Genomic DNA, 24,183 nt, shown 5'->3' on the forward strand with positions numbered 1-24,183 from the left:
TGTTTTCTTTAGAGGAAAGAAAGTTGAGAGGTGACTTAATTGAGACATATTGAGAGGGTTAGATGGGGTGGGCAGTGACAGCCTTTTTCCTTGGATAGTGATGGCTAGTATGAGAGGTGATAGATAGAAATAAGACAGATGTTAGAGGTAGTTCTTTTACTCAGAGTAGTAGAGGTATGGAACGCACCGCCTGCAGTAGTAGACTCGCCAACTTTAAGGGTATTTAAACGGTCATTGGATAGGCACTTAGATGAAAATGGAACAGTGTAGGATAGATTGGAACTAATCTGAAACCTGAGGTTAGCACAACATCGAGGGCCACAGGGCCTGTACTGCGCTGTAGTGTTTTATGATACCTGTAACCACAAGATTAAGTTCCAACGGGAGATTACAATTAGGGTTGGAAATCAAAATTTCCAAAATTGATCAAATTATTGAGTTATTAAAGAGAATAAATGGGATAAGAGAAATTATTTCCACTGCTTGAGGCATCTTAAAAGGAGTAATGTAGGGAAACCATTTTACACGAAGAGGTTTGGAACTGTCTTCTGTAAATGGAAATTGATGAGGGGTCAATTGCAATTAGTATAATGAGTATGATAGGTTTTTGCTTTTTTCATTCTTGGGATGTGGGCTTCAGTGACTGGGCAAAAATTTTTGGGGCGAAGGCGAGTAGATCGCGTTAGATCACACACCAGTGATGATCACACTGAGTGGGGGAGGTAGCTCCAGGGTTTAATGACCTCTCCTGTCACCATATTTCCATCATTACAAAGTTGCCCATTGCAATAAGGGAGATGATGTTGTACTGGGTTCACTAAATGACAGTCCTTGTTTAAACAGAGTCCAAATGCACACTTTTATGTGAGAACGTTGTTTCAGTTAGCCATAACTAAAAATACTGCACTGCACTCCACCGCACCTTCTATCACTACCCCACCCTCCACCACTGATTATGAGTCCCCCAATTTTTACAACCAATTTGTGCCCTTCCTTCATATATCCATCATAGTTCCTCATTACATTAGATCTTGAAACACATTAGATGATCAGAGTAACATTAAACAGAGGGCCAGGTTAATGTTCCAAGGACATAGATTCAAATCCCACCACATTAGCTGGGGGGATTTGAATCTAGTTAATAAAATCTGTGTTTGAACGCTGGCTTCTGTATTGGCAACCATGACACTATCATCAGTTATCATTAAACCACATCTGGTTCATTATTGTCCTTGGGGGAAAGAAATCTGACATTCTTTGCATCAAAGCTGACTGCTAAACTTCCTTCTCTGTCTGGGGAGGCGTAAAGTCTGGGAAGTGTTAGCTATTAGACATTCCTCTCCATTGGGCCATCTGTGAGCAAACACTACCCCGACACTGTATGGGGAGACATCGCATGTTAGCACCACACTATAGTGTGCCAACACTTTAGACAATGATAGCTGCTTCTTCACTTCCCTGAAGGCTGCATCTTGGCTATGAGACCATTTCCAAGGCTGACTCTTTTTTAATAGCAAATTAAAGTGCCAGGATGGAGGCCAGGTTACATATGAATTTCCATTAATAATTCACCAATCCAAGGAAAGACTAAACTGTAGTTCTGATGTGGGAGCCACCACACCTTTGAACATCCTCACTTTATCTTCCAACGGGTGTAACCTGGTCTTGTTGACTCTGTAATCCAAATAGGTCACTAGGGATGCCTGGAACACACATTTTTCCCTCCTAAGACACACCCCTTCCTTGAAGAAACATCTAAATGCTATGTCCAAGTTCTCTAAATGGTTTTCTCTATTGGTTTTCACAGTTATTATTACAATATCCAGATAAATGGCGACCTGGGACAGACCTTGTAAAATGTTCTCCATCATCCATTGGAAATTGGCACAGGCTGATGTTACCCCAAAAGGCATTGTTATGTCTGTGTAATTGGCCAACATTTTCTTTGAAAATAATGTATTAATGACGCATGGCTTTTAAATGAATTATTAATCACATCATGTTGTTAGACAATTTATACTGCTTTACATTCATCCAACTACAAATGATCGTGGTTGATCCAGTCACTCTTGTTGCTGGGCTACCATCCACAGGTAAAACTCATTCTATGTCCCAGTAATCGTATGTGAAGCCAAGCGTTCCAAGGATTCTTACGATATTTGTTTGGCATGGACCAGTTTTGGCCGAAGGGCCTGTCTCCTTGCTGTAGGACTCTATGATTCCTCTTAAAGGAAGAAGATGTCTTTCCTTTAAGCAATCCATGTGTTCCCCTGTGTGTAGTGCAATGATTGCATTACATGAATATATTGTGCAAACACACATGTACACAGAGACAAACACATGCACTGTGCTTGAAATTTCCTGGACGGATTTGACCTTATCCATGATGCAAGAGTGTAAGTGTGTGCCTTTTGTTCTATCTCCTGAGAAAAGGAGAGGGGAATTTGTGAGAGAAGGAGGGAGAAATCAGAAAGACACACTATGAAAATAAAACTGTTTAATTTAAACATCAAACTTTGTTTTAACTCTTCAGCAAAAAAAAAAATTTAAAGTGATGAGACCTCACATTTTTAATGCTTACTTTCTGAGCCAGAGCAGTTAATTAATGACCATATTTATAAAAGACTATCCATGCTGTTATTGACTGGTCATTATATTTACAATAGGTCCCACTTGCCCTAGAGCTGTGCTATAAAATGTCCAAACTGGTTAATTAAAATCACCACAGTTAAGTGTACTAATTTTATGAAACACACTGAATGGTTATTGGCAAAGTGCTACTTCTATGCAATTGTTCGTAAAGCAGTATAAATTGTCCAACAACATGATGTGATTCATAATTCATTTGAAACACCATGCGTCATTAATGTATTATTTTGAAAGAAAATGTTGCCTAATTACACACACACACGCACACATGCCTCATTCCTTAGTTTGCTCCATTTCTAGAAGCTACTGCTGTGCTGACCTCAGAGTCCAACGTAGCAAGAAGAGAAACCAAAAGGACTGTGGATGCCGTAAATCAGAAAGAGTCATCTCTGGACCCGAAACGTTAACTCTGATTTCACTCCACAGATGCTGCCGGACGTCCTGAGCTTTTCCAGCAATTTCTGTCAAAGCAGGAAGAAACATTGGGAATACTGGGAAACTGTTTCACCAGGCTAATGGGAAGGACCGGAAAGTTTCCCATGCGAGTACAATAAGGAAGATCCAGTTGTATGTTTCAATAAGACATTAGATAAAAGCCCAATACAAAATAAAAAGATGCAGGGCCATAGGAAAGGCACATAGTAGGATTATCTGAATCACTCTTGCTTCTTTGCTGTAACTATTCTGTAATTAACATACAAAAAAGGAGTAGGATTAGTCTATTTGGCCCCTTGACCCTGCTCTACTATTTAACAAGATCATGGCTGATCTGACTGTAACAGTTACAGTGGTTGAAAAACCAGTTACATTACTTATCACTGATGACTTTTCATTCTCTTTTATTCGCCTCTGCCTTAAAAATATTCAAACACGCTGCTTCTACCTTTTCAGGGAGAGAATTCCAAGCACTCATGATTCTCTATGTGAATCCGAATGACAGAATCCCAACTGCATGGGATTCAATGATTTTAAACATTCATGCCCTAAAGTGCCATTTTTTGAACTGCTTACCCAAGTGCTGCAGGACTCATCCTGAGTGATACAGGCAATACAAATGTTGCTTTGTTGCATTCAGTGTGGAGGAAAATGTTTGATTCTATGCATGTGGTGTATGACTGCACAGTTGTGAATTGGAGCTGTGAGCCATGTTGTCAGTGAATAGGCCACATGCATCCTCTGGTTTGCTGCAATGCCTGCAATGGAGCTGCTTGTTGGCATCACTGCTGCTGCACGTCACGCCATCGGTGCCAGATATAAACTGGGATCAGGAAAGGCATTATGTTTCCCATAGGGATTGCTCCAACGTTATAGAAAACCTCTCTCACAGTAAGCAGGGAATGTTGTCTCCACTCACATGCCGTCGCTTCCTCCTTGAAATCTTCCATTGTACCTCTCTCCAGAAGAAACCCCTGACGCTAGTATCCTTGGAAACTACCATCCCATTTTCAGGCTCCGTTTCCTCTCCAAGGGGAGTATAGTGGAGGCACGTTCAATTGAGGCCTTCATGAGGTAACTGGATTAGTATTTGTAAAAAAAAAGTTGACGGGTAGCAGGTAGGGAGAGTGGCACTAGGTGAACTTTTCATTCAGAGAGCTGGTTTCAATACGGTGAGCTAAATTACCTCCTTTTATTAAGCAACCATTCTATGATTCTGTTAGAAACAACTAAGGCCATAGAGAGGATACAGTATAGTCTCACTGGATGCTAGGAATGGAAAACTCTAGTTATGATGAAAAACAAGAGTTGCGAGGATTAGTTCCACTGAAGATGACCAGGGTACATCCCAAATCCATTCCCAACTTTTCTGGAATTTTATGTTTGATTCCCTCCAGTCAGGTTAATGCTCTTGCAACAGTACCAAAATGGTTCTGACTGGAAAACTTCAAAAATACATTTATTGCAAATGTTTCAAAGGTGAATATCCCTCCCTGTCCTTATCCACCTGTCTGAGTGGTGAGCATACCATCCTCCTCCATTGTTGACCAGTTAGGTAAGACTGCCTTCATGTTTTTTTATCTATCTCATTATAGCCAGACTATTGCTTGCCATGGCTTCTCTTCCTACTCCTGTACTTGGTGTTCTCAAAGATCTTTCCAAACTCATCCTATTTCTCATCCACATGCCTCTTGCCAACATTATCTTAGAACCCAGTGACCACACCCAGCTCTACCTTAATACACCTCGCTGATCCATCTACTGTTGCTAAATTGTCAGACTGCTTGTCCAACATCCAGTACCATAAGCAATGGGCACTGAACATATCAAAGCTATTTCCTTTAGTCTGCTTCTGTCATTTCCACCTTCCCTCAATAAACTTCATGACATCGCCATTCACCCCATCTCTCTCACTCTGTCTGCTCACAGTTTGAGAATGAACCTCCTCTCACAATCTTGGTCATGTTTGATCCCATGATGGCTTTACAACCACATCTCCGTGCCATTAATAAGATGACCTCTTCTCTCTTCTGTAACATCACTTACCTCTGCCCCTGCCTCAGGTCATCTGTTACTCAAATATGTTACCTCTAGAGTTGACTATTCAATTGCACTCCTGACTGGCCTGCTCACACCCAGTATCTAGAACATAAAGTCTACTTCCTATAACACCAAGAACCATTCACCTCTCACCCCCATCCCACATTAATTCCCAGTGAAACAATGTCTTTAGTTGTAAATTTCCATCCTTGATTTGAAATACCTCCATGATCTTTCTCCTCCCCATCTCTGGAATCTTCTTCAGCCTCACCCCTCTTGGAGAGCTCTGTGCTCCTCCAATTCTGGTCTTTTGCACAGCCCTGATTAGAATCACTTCACCATTAGTGGCTGTGCCATCAGCTGGCTAGGCCCCAGGCTCTAGAGTCTGCTCCCTAAACCTCTCACCTTCTGCACCTCACTATCCTTTATTAAGAAGCTCCTTAAAACCTACCTCTCTGACCAAGCTTTGGCCATCAACCCAATGTTCCTCTGTTATCTGGTGTTGAAAAGCAAGCATTTTGGGACCACTTGCTAGCTCTGAAAGATTTGATTTGAATACAAGTTGGTGTTGTTGTTGATTAGGCTGAGTATAAGTGGAATTTACCTTGAGCCTGAGTAAGTCAACAGCCTGTTGTACACCTCACCCATTTTCCTTTTCCAGTTCAGAATTTATATATTTCTCATTCAAATAGTGTTATATACAACCATTCAAAGCACCTTACAGCCAATGAAGAAATCAAAAAGATTTATCAATCCATAAACAATTTAAGGAAATGGAAGGTTGCAGTAATAGCAGCATCTGAGCATAAGGATCAATAATTGACAGAATTCCTGAACCTTTACCAGATGAGGAAATAGGAGTATTTAGGATTGAACTCGCTTATATTTACACATGAAAGCTTTAAAACAAAATGTATTTCCACAGTGGCTTCAGGATATTTCACAGCAGATTAAAGCCAATGATTTTTGTTTTTTTCCATGTGGAAACTTTAGAAACAGTCAGCCATTTTGAACACTGTCAACTTCCCATTCACAACTATGTCAATGTGACCAGAGAATCTGTATTTAGGTGCTGATTCGGATAAATAGTGGCAATGACCCTGGGAACACTTAGAGTCATAGAGATGTACAGCATTGAAACAGACCCTTCGGTCCAACCCGTCCATGCTGACCAGATATCCCAACCCAATCTAGTCCCACCTGCCAGCGCCCAGCCCATATCCCTCCAAACCCTTCCTGTTCATATCCCCATCCACATGCCTCTTAAACGTTGCAATGGTACCGGCTTCCATCACATCCTCTGGCAGCTTATTCCATACACGTACCACCCTCTGCGTGAAAAAGTTGCCCTTTAGGTCTCTTTTATATCTTTCCCCTCTCACTCTAAACCTATGCCCTCTAGTTCTGGACTCCCCGAACCCAGGGAAAGACTTTGTCTATTTATCCTATCCATGCCCCTCATAATTTCGTAAACCTCTATAAGGTCACCCCTCAGCCTCCGACGCTCCAGGGAAAACAGCCCCAGCCTGTTCAGCCTCTCCCTGTAGCTCAGATCCTCCAACCCTGGCAACATCCTTGTAAATCTTTTCTGAACCCTTGCAAGTTTCACAACATCCTTCTGATAGGAAGGAGACCAGAATTGCATGCAATATTCCAACAGTGGCCTTACTAATGTCCTGTACAGCCGCAACATGACTTCCCAACTCCTGTACTTAATACTCTGACCAATAAAGGAAGGCATACCAAACGCCTTCATCACTATCCTATCTACCTGCGACTCGACTTCCAAGGAGCTATGAACCTGCACTCCAAGGTCTCTTTGTTCAGCAACACTCCCTAGGACCTTACTATTAAGTGTATAAGTCCTGCTAAGATTTGCTTTCCCAAAATGCAGCACCTCGCATTTATCTGAATTAGACTCCATTTGCTACTTCTCACCCCATTGGCCCATCTGGTCCAGATCCTGTTGTAATCTGAGGTAACCCTCTTCGCTGTCCACTACACCTCTTATTTTGGTGTCATCTGCAAACTTACTAACTGTACCTCTTATGCTCGCATCCAAATCATTTATGTAAATGACAAAAAGTAGAGGACCCAGCACCGATCCTTGTGCACTCCACTGGTCACAGGCCTCCTCTTTGCTCAACCTCTCATAGTGTATTGGCATCTTTCCTGTCCAACTGAGAGGGCAGACAGGGCCCTAGTTTAAAGTCTGACCCAAACCTTGCTGCAGTAAGAAGGTCAACCTGGCTTAGGTGCTGTAGCCTATGGAGCAAAGCTAGGGTCTAGAACCTTCTCATGTAGAAGCGAAACTGAAAGCCGCTGAGCCAAGGCAGAGTGTTGGTGAGTGAAAACGCTTAGATAAGGTGTGGGAAGCAAGTGCACAACTGAACATCTCAGTTCTGTCTACAAGCGAGACCATGAGCTCGCTGTGGCTGACCACTTATACCTTGTCCTTTCGATCTCAGTCTGACCGTTCCACATTTAGATTTGTACACGGTTCAATAAAGCTCAGTAAAAGTTTCCAAAAAAGGAGGGCGAGTGGTTCACTGTTGGCTGAGCGTGACAGTGAGATCGGACACCTCTTGCATAGCCCTCTGTGCTGATATGAATCAATAACTTTACATGTTTCTTGTAGGTAATGTGAATCAACCTATTCAGAGATGCTGTGACACACCACTGCGATTTTCATCCAGACTTCCTGGTCCAGAGGCAGTGGCCTAGTGGTATTATCATGACAGTATTAATCCAGAGACCCAGGTAATGTCCCAGCAGATGGTAGAAGTTGAATTCAATAAAAATCTGGGATGAAGAGTCGAATGATGACCACAAATCCATTGCCAATTGTCGGAAAACCCATCTAGTTCCCCAATGTCCTTTGGGAAAGAAACTGCCATCCTCACCTGGTCTGGCCTACATATGACTTAAAACCACAGCAATGTGATTGGTTTTTGACTGCCCTCTGGGCAGTTAGGGATAGACAATAAGTACTGGCCTAGCCAGCATTGTCCATGTCCTGTAAAAGAAGACAAAAAAAAAGAGGTAGGGACACTACCACTGGACCACAAGAACATCACTTTTGTGGGTATTGATCCCATTATCTTGCACATATGAAGCGAGTGTTTTGTCATTTGAACTAATTGTCGCACACATTACCCTGGATTACTAGTCCAGTGACAGTACTACTCCACCACCACCTCCTTCCTACCCTCTCTTGTACACACAGCACATGGTGCTGAAGATTCTGCTTCTGCAGACTTCTACCATCCTCTGGTGAAAATATTTCTGCCTATCCTCCCTCTTAATCTTCTACCTCTTATCTCAAACCAGTGCCTCCTAGTACTGACTAATGTAAAAAGTGCTATTCACTCAGTCCATGCCCCTTATATTCTTATACACCTCTATCAGATCCTCTGTCAACCTTCACTACTCTAAGGAAGATAACTCCAGCCTTTCCAATCGTTCCTCATAGCTCAGACCCTCCAACCCAGACAACATCCTAATAAATCTCCTTTGCACTCTCTCCATAATAAATAGAAACTGGAGTTGGCTATTTAGACCATTGGGCATGCTCAGCCATTCAACAGAATCACGGCTGATCTGAAATTCCTCACATCCACTTTGCTAGTCTTTCTCCATAACCTTGAATTCCCTGACTGATCAAGAGCCAAATCGATCTGAGCCTTCAATATACACAAGAGCCCTGCCCCCAAAGCTCTCTCTGACAAATCCAAAGACTCTCAACCCTCAAAGAAATAATTCCTCCTCATCTCAGTCTTAAATTGATGCCACTTTATTCTGAGACGATGCCTCATGGTTCTAGACTCTCCCATCAGAGGAAACATCATCTTAGCATTTACTCTGTCACGCTCCTTCAGAGTCCGACATGTTTCAGTGCGATCACCTCTCCTTCTTCTAGACTCCAGTGAGCAGAGTTCCAACCTGTTTAACCTTTGTTCAAAAGACAAATCCTACAAATCCGTGAACCTTCTCTGAGCTGTCTCCAATGAAATAGTATCTTTCCTTAAATAAACGGACCAAAACTGCTCACTGCACTCCAGATATGGTCTCACCAGCATCTTGTACAGATGCAGCATTCTCAAATGCAATCCTTCCTATAACGAGATGACCAGGGAACGAACGCAGTGCTCTATGCCTAACCAAAAATGCATACATTTTAAAGCGATGTTAGGGGTTCTGGTGATCGTTGTAAGGATGAGGTATTTGGGGTGTGGATGTTCAGTGAGTACACAGTCTTGGCAGTTGCGGGGTGTGGACCTGAAGGCAGTTTTCATTTCTTGTTGAACATGGATCCTCTATGTCTGGCCTACACTTCCTGTTTTCAGTTTAAAATGGGGATGTAGTTTATAACAGCTTCTATTTTCTATTTTTGCCTTGTACCATTTTACTGACAATAGAGGAATAAGTGGGGGCATGGAGAGCGGTGGTGGAGTGCAGTGGTGGATTCAAGATCATATGAATGTGTCAAGGCCTGAGAGAGGGAGAGCAGAAGAAATTCACCAACATGGCATCTGAAAAGACAGCAGGAGCATACTCAATGTTAAATGTGAATAGGGAATGAAATAAATAATTCAGAAAGAGATATTTGCAGGGCTGTGGGGAAAGAGCAAGGGAATGAGACTAATTGGTTAGCTCTTTCAAAGAGTTGGCAGGCACAATGGGCCAAATGGCCTCCTCTGTTGTATGATTGTCTGATACAAATGAAGAGACGTGTAGAGAGACAGATAAAATTGTTGGAAAAGATACAGACTGGCAGATTACCCTGGATCTGTGACTGTTTGAGTAATAGCTCCGACAGGGACATGCTGTGGGATTGACTTTGTGCTTCAGTGGTTTGGGTGTGGTAAGAAATAGGAGGGACTCCAGACCTTTCTGGTGCTCAAGGCCCGTCAATGTCTTAATCCAGCTCTTTTTTTTTATTTTGGTGCCCAGAATGAAGTTTTCCAATAATAGAGAGCCTTCCCGTTCATTCACAAACACCCGTTTGAAAAATTGCCTGTTGCTCAATGCGTACTTCTTCAAAAATATTGCAGAGTTGATTTTTTTCAGGGGGAAGCTCGGAGCCGACGGAATTGCTTACTTGTGACTTTTATGAGGAAACTTTCATTTCAATGACTCATCTCTGAATCTATACTGAGGGTTATCCCACTCTGTGTCACTGTCTAAGTAAAGTTGACCTGGGGATTCCTCAGTTTTCTCCCCATCTTGCAGATGGGAAATTTCATTGGGGATAGTCCCACATTGCCTTTGGTCACACATGTGGTCTCATAGTGAGTGCTGAAAACAGCCACATCTTTATCATGCATTTCACAAACTTAGAACATTCCAAAATATAGAATGTAGAACTCTGATATCTCAGGACAAACAGAGCAGAGGGTATAGGACCTCCAGTTTAACATCTCACACTAAGAATGGCACCTTTGATGGCTCTTCTTTAATACTGAACTGAAGCATTTGTGGTGATTACATGCTCACCATCCCAGAATGGGACTTTGAATCCAGAACCCTTGGACTCAAAATGAGAGTTCTCCCACTGTGTCAAGGCTAATAATGTAAGCTATCACTTCATAACCACTTTACCCAACTTTGACACAGTCTACTGTTTGGTTGGGTCACCAGATATCAGGCAGAGTCTATGCTTCCCCTCTTCCCCCCCCCCCCCCCACCAAAGCCATGTATCTCATTTCAATCGTTTCCTTTACTGGAAGCAACAATCTTAGCACAGGCTAGAGAATAAGTCAGGGACTTGTCAGCATGTTACCTATGTATTTTACTTATCAGATCCAGTTGCTTCAAAGCAAACAAAGGATCTGAAGAAGAGATACAAAACTATGAAGGAGATCCCTATTCCTGAATTAATACTTGTTATGTGTTATATATTCATTTTAGACACTCCCATTTCTGGCATATAAACTACTCTGCCTCTCTCTTGTTCTTTGAAAACCTATCTTTTTAAACATGCTTTAGGTTAGCGTGACATCCAATTTTGTCTTATGGTTCTGTAATGCACAATGGTATGGCTTTCTGTGCTAAAGGTCCTATTTAAAAGTAAGTTTTTAGTTTATTTATTAACGGGACTTGGGGTACAACTGGCTAGACAAGGATCTATTTCCCAGTCCTAACCATCCTTGCAGTGGTGAATTGCTTTCTTGAACTAGTCCATTTGATGTGGGTTAGACTCACAGTGCTCTTAGGAGTATCAGTACTTTGACCCGGCAACTTTGAAAGAATGATGAAATAGTTCCAAGTCATTACGGTGGAAGGCTTAGAGGGGAACTTGAAGGTGGTGGTATTCCCATGTATCTGCTGCTTTTGTCCTTCGAGATGAAAGAGGTCACAGGATCGGAAGGTACAGTTTAAGGAGCCACCGTGTGTTGTGCATTTTGTAGGTTGTACACACTGCTGCTACAGAGTGTCAGTAGTGGAGACAGTGAATGTTTGTGATTGTGGTTCCAATCAAACAGAATGCTTTATTCTGGATGCTTTGAGTGTTGCTGCAGCTGTACTCATGAAGGCAAGCAAGGAGTATTCGACACATTTTTGACTTTTGCCTTGTCGATGATGGACAGACTGTGGAGAGTCAGGAGATTAGTTACTCACTGCTGACTTGCTTTTGTTAACATAGTACTTATACGGCTAGTCAAGTTCAGTTTCAGGTCAATGGCAACTAACAAGAATTTGATAGTGGGGTTCAGTGATGGTAAAACTTTGAATATCCAGGAGCGATGATTTGATTGTCTCTTGTTGGAATTGGTCATTGCCTGACATTTGTGTGACATGAATGTTACTTTCAGCCCAAAGCTGAAGTCACCCAAATCCTGATGCAGATGAAGATGGTTTGTTTCAGTATGTGAGGAGTTGCAAATGGTGTTGAACATCATGCAATCATGGGCAAAAACCTAACTTCCGCATTAATGATGGAGGGAACATGTCGATGAAGCAGCTGAAGATGATTGGGCTGAGGAATGACCCTGAGGAACTCCTGCAGAGATGTCCTGGAGCTGAGATGACTGACCCTCAACAGCCACAGCTGTCATCCTATGTGCAAGGTTTGACTGCTACCAGATTTCCCCATTCTTTTTGTCAATTTTCTTTTGACTCGTTTTGACTTGATGCAAAACTTGGTAAAATGCGGCCTTGTTGTCAAAAGTTGCACTCTCACCTCACCTCTAGAATTCAACTCTTTCATTCTTGTTTGAGCAAAACCTGTAATAAGTGAAGAAGCTGAGAGACCCTGGTGGAATCCAAGCTGAGTATGAGTGAGTGAACAGATTATTACTGAAGAAGGGTCTCTTGATAGCACTGTTGATGATTGGCTCCCTCATTCCCATCGTGGTAATGTGCATATTTCTGAATGCATGATAAGGTGGCATCACTTTTCCAACTCTGACTGAGCATATTCTGGAATGTTTTATCACATTTAGATACTCCTATCATTGTCTATTCTTCCCACAGTCAATTGGTAAGTGAATTGTGTGGCACAGTGGTTAGCACTATTATCTCACAGCGCTATATACCCAGGTTCAATTCCCACCTCAGGCAACTGTCTCTGTGGAGTTTGCACATTCTCCCTGTGTCTATGTGGGATTCCTCTGGGTGCTCCGGTTTCCTCCCACAGTCCAAAATGTGCAGGTTAGGTGAATTAGCCATGCTAAATTGCCCGTAGTGTTAGGTGAAGGGGTAAATGTAGGGGAATGGGCCTGGGTGGGTTGCTCTTCGGAGGGTCTGTGTGGACTTGTTGGGCCGAAGGGCCTGTTTCCACACTGTAAGTATTCTTATGTAATCATTATTCATCTCCCCTAGCCCTAACCCTATTTCCCATCTCCTGTAATTTTATAACTAACAAAGGAAAGTAGAGCAAGAAAATGGTGAAAAAAAGAAGAAAAAAATTCACGCTCCTTGCTCTTTTCCATCATAGTTGCTTGCTGCTGAGAGGCAGAGATTAATTATTAATTCCTGGAGATTTCAGAAGTGCTGCCAACAGTATCATCACTTCAAAGTGACAAAGGCTTTCGACATTTTATAAATTCAGAATGTACTAAAGAGTTACAGCACTGCTTATATACAATGGTGGAAGAAAACTTCCCCAAATATAACTGTCACAAACCTTGAAGCAGTTTGAAAACAGAACCACAGACCTATAGCTCATTCACAGAATGCCCCCCTATCTTTTTCGTATGAGTATAAATTTGCATTTAAGATGCACATGTGCTTGACAAAGATCTGGGTATTTTTGGCCACAGTTAGCACTTGTGTATCTTTATGTGATGTTATTTTAGTGTGTGTCTGTAACATCAGTTAAGAGTCAGCAGCTCAACATATCCTGTGTAATATAGGCTTCCTCTTTCAAAAGCTGTCCAATTTATATCTCACTAACTGAAATTGTGGTCGGCTTAGACAGAAGTGTGTTCTGCACAGACAAAATGCCTCGCATTTCTGGTGAGCTCTGCACTACTTAATTTCCAAACTCACAAAAACTTTCCATATTTGCCAAATTTCACATCCTTGCCTGTCCACCACTTTCGCTCTGTCGGAGCTCTTGGAGTGGCTTCACCCCCTTGGCTAAGTGGTCACTCTAGTTGTGGGAACCTTCACACCATGTTATTTGATGCAGAGGAAAATATGATGCTCATCAGCCTGAAATCATCAGATTCATGGTGCGGGTACAGTGGCTTAATGGTTACCACCGCTGCTGCACAACACCAAGGATTTGGGTGACTGTGTGGAGTTTGCACGTTCTCCCCATATCTACGTTGGTTTCTTCCCACCAGCTAAAGATGTTTAGTTTCGGTGAGTTGGCCGTGCTAAGTTGTCTGTACTGTTCAGCCATATGCAGGCTAGGTAGATTAGTCACAGTACTAATCGGGTTATAGGAATGGGGTTGGGTTTGGGTGGGATGCTTTTCAAAGGGTTACTGCAGATTTAATGGGCCAAATGGCCTCTTTCTGCATTGCAGGAATTCTACGATTCATGGCTGTCACAGCAACGGAACCTGCAGCACAGACTGCCTCTGTCCTCTGAAAGATAGAAGCTATCAATTGTGTAGTTTGTTGAATCGTAAGGCTACTCTGGTGTGAGTTTAATGGGTCCTTCTGCTGTGTTAAATTCAACCAAATATTTGCACATTCCTCATATTTTACAGCCTTCCATAAGCTTTTTCTGTCTCTAGTTCCTAATTTATCTCTCTGCTTTGCTCACAACCTTTCTGTTCTGTATTTTATTGATAGTATCATTTAGTCTGTTCTGTTTCTTATACCTCACTTGATACAGAGTTTTGATAAGCTATCAAAGACAGACTTTTGCTCTATCCAGTCAACTCTCCTGTAAGCTTCAGTTTCTGAAGGGGGATATGAGTCTAAATGAATACTCATTTAGTACATTGTGGCTTTGATCCATGATGGTTTTGGGAAGTGAATCCCATTGTAACTTCTAGTATTATCTTTTCAAGATAACTTTCCTAATCACACAACAGACCTTAAATCTCAGATCTTTAGGGGGTGATCAGTCTTATACCCCTGATTAATTTAACCCAAAGCCTTCAAAATGAACCCTAAAAGTTCTATTTGGTAACTTCACTGTGAAGACGAAGATTCAGAGAGTGTGATATGGTGAATTTAAGTTAACTTTTGCAGTTGATTAACCAGCTAAGCCTCCTTTCTCTATCTCAAAAAAACCCCAAAATACTTTGGATGCTGGAGATCTGAAATCAAACAGAAAGTGCTGGAGAAATTCAGCATATCTGACAGTATCCATGGAGACAGAGAAACAGAGTTAATGGTTTGAGTTCAATTGGATTTGAAATGTTCGCTCTTTCTCTTTCTCCACAAATGCTGCCAGACCAGTTGAGTTTCTCCAGTGAGTTTTCTGTTTTTACTGTCATTTCCCTATTCACCTACCAATTCACTGGCTCATACAGGGATTCCTTTTTCTCTTCATCTATCCACTTGGAGAAGGAGCAGCTTTATAGACTGTGACCCCCATAACCAGCTAACAGAGGGGTTACAAACCCGAGATGATTGTGCTGTCCCTTCCTTCACCATTGACAACTGGCAATCTGGGCTGGGCAGAAACATGGAGGAATCGGATCAGCACATGCATTGGACGAGGGCATCGCAGGTGGGGGCAGAATTTATTGTCTTTCCCTAGCTACCTGAGGGCAATTAAGAATCAACCTCCTTGTGGGTCTAAAGTCTCACGCAGGCCAGACCAGGTAAGGATGACAATTCCTTCCCTATAAGACAATAGTGAACCAGATAGTTTTTCTTCTGACAATCACATAATCCCTACAGTGTGGGAACAGGCCCACACCAACCTTCTGAAGAGTAACCCACCCAGACCCATTCCCCTCCATTTAGCCATGATTAATGCACCTAACCCACATATCCCTTAACACTACGGGCAATTTAGCATGGCCTATCCACCTAAGCTGCACATCTTTGGACTGTGGGAAGAAACCAGAGCACTCAGAGGAAACCCATGCAGACACGTGGGAGAATGTGCAAACTCCACACAGACAGTCACCCGAGGCTGAAATCAAACCCGGGCGCAGTGAGACCTCACTGCTGACCACTGAGCCATCATGTCGATTCATAACTCTTAATTCCACGTTTTTATTGAATTCAAATCCACTATCTGCCATGCCATGGCAGGATTCAAACCCTGATTTGAACAACATTACCTGGGTCTCTGATAATACTACTAGGTCACATTCCAGGCTTGCTGGGCTGCTCCTGCTCCTAATTTGTAAGTGTTCAACACAGTCAAACTTAGCATACCCTGACCCAACATCAACCCAAATCCAGTGCCTATAAATAGTAATACCAGTTTGAGTGACTGGTCCAAGTGAGGTGCACTCAACCACATGCTGTCAGGCACTGGAAACATCACTGGCAAGACCCCAAGGGTGAGAGACCCTCCCCCACTATCCAGTGACCAGTGGTCAGCAGTACCAGTGCAAAAGGCCATGGCTGCTGTTGTATGGTCAGACAAGATTGCCCCCATGGACCCCAGGTGATTAATGGTAAAGTCTAGCACAAGGAGGATGAAGGAGTCAAAAGCAAAGCTGAAGGGGCGGCTCCCTCTTCCGCAAAGAACACTCTCCCTGCCTGATGTCTCTCATTCAGGCATTGACTGCCTTTCATCAAAGGGACCTCTGTCCTCTCTCACACCAGGTGCTTGTGCTATTTAGTCTGTCATGTCCCCATGTAGCATTGCAGCTTGTTCAATTCCAGCAGGGGCAGGGTGCAGCAGTCAATGGTCCCCAGTCGGCAACTTAAAGGTTTCTATTGGCAGCAAGGTTGACCATGGGCTTTACCACTCCAATAGACATATGATGGCATCAGGGTTCAGATACAGCACCACCCTGGACTTCCAAACTCCAGGGCAGAATATTCCACAACTCTAACCTTCCAACTCCAACCTTCCATTCCTCACCCAAATCTCTGAATCATATGATCACCTCTAAAATCTGTGTTCATTATTCCATGGAACTCCACGTTTGAGACCCTCCAGTCAAGGCTATTGCCCCTACCATTGTACTAAAAACACAGAAATAGTTTTTCTGTAAATATCAAATGACATCTTACATAACTGTCAAGCCTCCTTAATCGGCCTGCTGCCTTTGTCACAATGACCATGCCACTGTGCCCAACAGCTGTCCACAATCACTCAGCTAGGGAGCATCATATTCATCTGATTCTACTCACAAGAACCCAGTGGGAGCTGAACATCTCTTCTCATTTCTGTACTGTTATGTTAAGGAGATAACCTTGCCCTGCCCCAGCCTCCCATTTCGATCTACAGCTGCACCTCAGTGACATCTTCAGAAAATCCAGTGTCTACACATATGCTGGTAAAAGCCAGAGTCGAAGAGTGTGGTACTGGAAAAGTACAGCCAGTCAGGCAGAAACCGAGGAGCAGGAAAGTCGACATTTCAAGCATAAGCTCTCCATCAGCCAGCTAACAGCCTGTTCTATCTCATGATCATCTTTTCCAATCCATCTTCTTTCTGCTGAAGCAGTGCCCACGACTGGATGAGCAAAGATGGCCTCTTATCTGAGTGTTGGGTCTCCACGACAAACACCTTGTCCATACACTCACTTCTTCTCATAGGCGGCTAATTGAGACTGAACTGAATCCTTGACAACATCGATGTTGTATTTGAGATTGAGGTAAGCTTCCGATCACATACCTGTAACATCACAAAGACTATTTCCTCATGTCATCTGACCCTGTCCTGCCTCAGCTCATCTGCTGCTGAAATCTTTACACATTCTTTTGGTTACCTCTAGGCTCAGCCACTCCACCCTCTCCTCCCTGACCTATCACCTTCATCCCCTCCCCCACTCACCCATTGTACTCTATGCTACTTTCTCCCCACCCCCACCCTCCTCTAGCTTATCTCTCCACGCTTCAGGCTCACTGCCTTTATTCCTGATGAAGGGCTTTTGCCCGAAACGTCAATTTCGCTGCTCCTTGGATGCTGCCTGAACTGCTGTGCTCTTCCAGCACCACTGATCCAGAATCTGGTTTCCAGCATCTGCAGTCATTGTTTTTACCTACGATGTTAACACACTCCCATCTGACATCGCTCCACAAACTGAGCCATAGCTCCGCTGCCCATTTCCTAATCTCAAACCAAGTCCCATCACTACCTGTGCTCAATAACCTACACTGACTCCTGGTTAAGCAATTTATTGGTATTAAAATTCTCATCCTTGTTTTCAAATCCCCCCCTCCCCCACCCACAATGGCTTCTCCACCACCAGCTTCCTCTCCATATCACTGTAATCGCTTCCTGTTCCACTATCTCATAAAATGGCTGCCCTCCTATAACTCTGGCCTCTTCTACAATCTCCGTTATCGTCACTCCACCATGAGATTCTGTGCCTTCAGCCACAGAGGACTGAACCTCTCTAAACCTCTGTGCCTCACACTTTCCACTTAAACTCCTTCAGATCTACCATTTTGACTAAGTTTTTGTTTATCTTCCCTGATATTTCCTTTTGTGGCTCAATGACTAGTTTTTTTGTTAATACCCCTATGGGCATTATTACATTAAAGGAGTTAAATAAATGAAAGTTGCTGAATTTATTTCACTTTATGCAAATCCCTGATAATCTTGAAGACCACTATTCAATTTCTCATTAATCTTAAGGAAAACAACACCAGCTTGTCCAGTCTCCCCATCCGAACACCCTTTTCCTTGGTAACTCTCTGGAAGATCTCCCATGCACTCTCTCCAAGGTCCTGGAATTTTTTTTCTGAATTTATAATACCTGTCATCAGCAACTGTCTGCGATGTTGTGATGAATGTGACTGATCCACAAACTTTTTGTGTCCAATCAAAATCTCAAATTATAGACCAGTCTTGGAAATGTCTGAGCATATATAGATTATGTCACAAAACACAGAAGGATGTTGAGGTCAAAACATTGAACGTTTACAAGGAGTTAGTAGTTCTTAGGGTTAAAGGAATCAATGAGTATGGGGAGAAAATGGGATCGTGGAACTGAGTTAATGATCAACCATGATCAGATTAAATGACAGAGCAGGCTCAAAGGGCAAAATAACTTACTCCTGCTCCTATTTTCTATATTTAACGCTAGATCAAGGGTCTGCATCTGGTTGTCTGAGAGTATTAAAATTCCATTAAAATTGCAATTGGAGCAGTCAATATTTGGGGAGTAGTTGGGACAATCACAGCAAGTGATCCTGGTTAAATGGACCATGAAGTATCAGCAACACACCTTCTATTCATACTTACTTTATATAAAGCTGAGGTCACAGGGTCTGGGCTTCACAAGTCTGGCAGTTTGCAAAGGTTAGCTTTCTAATGGTTTATTCAGTATTTTGAAGAAATTCTTTCAGTGAGAATGGGCAAAGCTGGCTAGTCCAACATTTATTGACCATTCCAAATTTCAACCTGGTGAAAGTGAGCTCCAATCTTTGGGTTATAGATAAATCCATAGATAAACCTTCCATGTCATTATTGGGGGTGGGGGAGTTCCAGGATTTTGACCCAATGATACATGTAAGGGCCATGAACTATTTCCAAGTCAGGATGGTGGGTTGCTTGGATGGGACGTTGCAGGTCATGGTGGAGGGAGTGGATGCTTGTGGATGGTGTGCCAGTTACACAGCCTTAAGAAGGGCATATAGTGTTTGGTGTGAGTGCAAGATGGACATTACCAAATCAAACCCTGAATTTGAAAAGTTACATTGTGAGGAGTGATTATACAGCTGGGGTTTTACCTCCCTGATTTGAGATGTTGAAGAAATTATTCAAAATTTGAGAGTTATTATGGGAGCAGATAGATGGGTATATATGAAGAAATATTTCTGCTGGTTTTGGAGTCAAAGACAAAGCTATATTTTCTAAAAAAAAATTACATCCTCTAGACCACTCAGAAGTGAAATTAGGAAATGTTTTTACAAGTAAAGGGTGGGAAATGTTTTTAAATCTTTTCTGCAAATCGATGTTACATCAATTCTTCATCGAAACTCAAAAATCTTGGATGGTGTCAACTCTATTGAGTGTTGCTGGAGCTGCACCTATCTAGCAAGTGGGGAGTATTCCATCACGCTCCTGACTTATGCCTTTGTTGATGGTGGACAGGCTTTGGGGGTTCAGGAGGTGAGTTACTCACTGCAAAATTCCCAGCCTCTGACCTGACCACCAATAAGGGAGCAATAAAGTAGTTCAAGAAGACCTTTCCAATCAGCCAGGTCCAAGAAATTCAAATAACCACATCTACTAAAGAGTGGGAGAAATACAAAAGATAGGGATAGGGGTTAGTAAGCGATAAAATATACTGTACCTGTGAATCAATATCAAGCACTGAGCTGTGCTCTAAGAGAGAAGAGCAGACAGGTTACAGAGGCTAAATTCTTAGCCAAAGGACTTAAGAATTTCAGTACCCAGATGCCCAGATCGTACTCTACAGTAAGTTTGATAGAATTCTGTGTGTGAACAAACTACATCACTAATAACAATTAAACATCTTGATTTTGAATAAATATGTTGATTCTGCCCAGCGATATTTTAGCCTGTGTCTTGCTGACTGGAATGATCTTCTCAAAATCCCATGTCTCTGCCCTTATTCCATAATTCCCTTATACTTTTCTACCACAAATATTTATTCAATTTTTTTTTGTAAAGAAAATGTCTCTACAAGAGTAGCTTTTTTTGGAAAATTATTATTTGTTATACAATGAAAACCAGGAACAGGAATAGATCATCCAGTCTGTTGAGTCTGCTCTTCCACAGACTTATATTGTGGCTGATCTGCACTTTGACTTCATTAACCCTCCTTGGCTCTGTAACCCTTTAAACCCTTGATTAACAATAGCATATCAGTCTCAGTTTGTAAACATTCACTTGACTCTCAGTCTTTTGGAGGGACCTCAGACCACAGGAGTAGGATGAGGCCATTTGGTCTCAAGATCATGTGCCAGCATTCAATATGATCATGGCTGATCAGTGACCTAAATCTATATAGCCACCCTTACCCTAACTCAACACCATAAAAAAAGCAGATCGTCTGACCTTTATCACATTGTGGCAGTGTACTGTGCACAATTGCTGCCCTGTTTACTCCATTACAACAGTGACTACATTTCCAAAGTACCTCATTGGCTGTAAGTGTTTTGAGAGGTCATGACCCAGGAAACACAACGTTTTTGAGTTTAGATGAAGAATTGATGTAACATCAATTTGCAGAAAAGATTTCTAAACATTTCCTAATTTCACTTCTGAAAGGTCTAGAGGGTGTAATTTTTTTTTGAAAATTTAGCTTCGTCTTTGACTCCAAGACCAGCAGAAATATTTCTTCATATATACCCATCTATCTGCTCCCATAATAACTCACAAATTTTGAATAATTTCTTCAACATCTCAAATCAGGGAGGTAAAACCCCAGCTGTATAATCACTCCTCACAATCTAACTTTTCAAATTCAGGGTTTGATTTGGTAATGTCCATCTTGCACTCACACCAAACACTATATGCCCTTCTTAAGGTCTGATGACCAGAACTTAACATAGTGCACCAGCTGTAGACAAACCAGAGCTTTCTACAGTATGAATTAACTGTAATCCTATTGTATTCTAGTCCCGGGGATATGCAGGATGGTCATGTAGTGGTAATGTCACTGGACTGCTAATCCAGAGGGCAAGACTAATACAGCTGGCAGAATTTAAATTGGATTAATAAAATTCAGAATAGACAGCTATTCTCAGTGATGGTGACCATGAAACAATCATCGATTGTCACAAAACTCATCTGGTTCAGTCATGTCCTTTAAGGATAGAAACCATCCTTAGCCACACTGGCTGACATCTGAAACCAGACCCATGGCAATGTGATTGTCTCTTAACTGCCTTCTGAAATGGCTGAGCAAGCCCTTGCATGCCCTTCAGTTTAAGGGCCATTATAGATTAAGAACTAATGCTGGTTTTGCCAGTGATGCTCGCATCACAAGACAGAATACATTTATTTTAAAAATTCTACGTATGTCCAAGCAAAGTATAAAGAAGTTAACATAGGTGTTGCTAATTCTATGCATAACGTACTCAAAGTTTATGGTGCTGTTTGTTGAAGTATCAAAAAAGGTAAGGCAACTTCATTCCAAATGTTGCTTTTGTAAAAAGAGACAGTTAATTTCATTTTTGAAACTTACTCTCATTGATGGCCTCTTCCACAGCGGAGATGAAAACAGATGGCTCATCGTCACATGATACTTGTTTCCAGTTCTTCCAGTCTCTGAACAAGTTCTGGAGTTCTGTCATTTCTGTCACTCCACAAAACAGCAGGACGACTTTGTGTCCGGGGTACAGTGCCCTCTGCAGCCCCTGCTCTATCTGGGGTAGTGCCAACAACTCCACAAGCTGCGGTGATAGTAGAACCAAGAGACACTTACATCTCCTAAACTGACTGTAATCCCGGTTTGAAAACAAAGTGTTCTTGCTCACTGTGTAGGGCAGAACGTTAAAGGTTGATGCGAGCAAACTGTCCAGGTAAACACTCCACTCATTCGCATCCTCTCCAGAAAGAATTGTCACCTCAGATCTGGCCTTGTTTCCTTGAAGAGAAATTAAACATTATTAATAATTTCATGACAAAATCTTTCATTTTCAGCCTGATTCAATATTCCTAAGAAGACAATGAGGCTACATTCCTTTAAGGAGGTATATGCATAGCTTCCATGCTCCAAATGGAAATGGTGGAAATTGGAGGTAAGGAGTATCATAACAGAGCCCCTTGACTAGATTCGATGAATACTGGCTATCTGCCTGTGGCAGAAGGAAACTAAATCCAGCCCTGACATGGCTGACCATGACCCCCACCTCTAATATCTCTCAAACCAGTTAGAGAATGGATTGTGCCAGTCCAGTTCAAGCCTTATTTATCCAGTTATAGCCAGGGAATCACCTGTACTAGCTTCTCTTCCCAATCCAGCACTATACCCTCTGGAAACCATATCTTGGAACCCCACCAATTTCTCATCGACAGTACCTCAATAACATCATCCAAAAAGGTCTGTTTACTCCTGTACGTCAATGATACTCTTCACCACTACTTCTCACTGACCCTCTTTCAAGTCCTCACCTGCCTCAGCTCATCTGGAACTCTCACTCTCATTTGTATTTTAATATATACCTGCTTTACCTTCCATATTCTATCCTCTGTAGAAACAGATTTTACACAATTGCGCCACTTATGTCATGTCTTGCTCCATGTTCTATGCATCTAGCTGTCCTGCATTCACTGCCTGACATTGATTCCCAGCTTAACAACAACCTTGGCTTTGAAAATCTCATCCCTGTTTCCAATGACAGACTCTATCCTTAGACTGCTGTGAGGTGTTTGACGTCAGGCAAGGTGAAATAAGAGTACCAGAATAATCCTCAGCATTACTGCTTCAGAGAAGTGTAAATAAGCCAAACGTTGTGTTCAGAACCACAATCATACAGTCATAGAGATGTACAGCACGGAAACAGTCCCTTCAGTCCAACTTATCTATGCCGACCACATATCTTAAATTAATCTAATCACTTTTGCCAACATTCAACCCAAATCCCTCTAAACCCTTTCTATTCATATACCCATCCAATGCCTTTTAAATGTTGTAATTATCATTTACAACACTTCACCACTTCCTCTGGCAGCTCATTCCACATGTGCACCATCTTCTGCAAGATAAAGTTGCCCCTCAGGTAACTTTTATATCTTCCCTCTCTCACCTTAAACCTATGCCCCCTAGTTTTGGGCACCGCTACCCTGGAGAAAAGACAAACACTATTCATCCTATCCATGCCCCTCATGATTTTGTAAACCTCTATAAAGATCACCCTCAGCCTCCGACACTCTAGGGAAAATAGCCAATAGTCAATTGTGGAAGGAGCACAATACGATTGTTAGTGTCTACTGGAAGGAGCACAGAATGATAGTCTCTGTTAGAGGACCACATAATATGAAGGTCTCTGCTGGGAAAACCACACGGTGTTATGATCTCTGCTGGGAAGACCATACAGTGTGATGGTCTTTGCTGGATTTGTTTTAGATTAGATTAGATTCCCTGCATGTGGAAACAGGCCCTTCGGCCCAACAAGTCCACACTGACCCTCCAAAGAGCAACCCACCCAGACCCATTTCCCTCTGACTAATGCACCGAACACCATGGGCAATTTAGTATGGCCAATTCACCTGACCTATACATCTCTGCACTGTGAGAGGAAACTCACACAGACATGGGGAGAATGTGCAAACTCCCCGCAGACAGTCACCTGAGGTTGGAATCGAACCTGGAATCCTGGTGCTGGAAGGTGCACAGGTGTCTATGTTGGATGAGGATGGGATCGGACTCTGCAGTTATGTGATCATCGAACTTTCTGAATCTTGACCATTTAGCCTCACATGCACCAAATAATCACGTAGCAGGATGCTCAACACCCAGCACCATCCAGCAAACATCTCACATTGTCAAAATAGGTAAATTGAAAATTGACCTCCAAAAATTAGAGTAAAATTTGACCTTT

At 42.3% G+C, this 24,183-nt stretch overlaps 1 protein-coding gene across 3 annotated transcripts in view; it reads right to left on the reverse strand.

Moving 5' to 3' along the window:
- pik3ap1 (phosphoinositide-3-kinase adaptor protein 1) overlaps positions 1-24,183 on the reverse strand; it is a 102,087-nt gene that overhangs the window by 69,252 nt on the left and 8,652 nt on the right. For all 3 annotated transcript variants that reach the window (XM_060854279.1, XM_060854280.1, XM_060854278.1), the window contains exon 2: positions 21,825-22,226. In XM_060854279.1, the coding sequence (XP_060710262.1) occupies positions 21,825-22,226 (402 nt within the window). The remainder of the gene's footprint in view (positions 1-21,824; positions 22,227-24,183) is intronic.

The sequence above is a fragment of the Hemiscyllium ocellatum genome, chromosome 43 (genome assembly GCF_020745735.1).
Source record: "Hemiscyllium ocellatum isolate sHemOce1 chromosome 43, sHemOce1.pat.X.cur, whole genome shotgun sequence".
Classification (NCBI taxonomy): Eukaryota; Metazoa; Chordata; class Chondrichthyes; order Orectolobiformes; family Hemiscylliidae; genus Hemiscyllium; species Hemiscyllium ocellatum.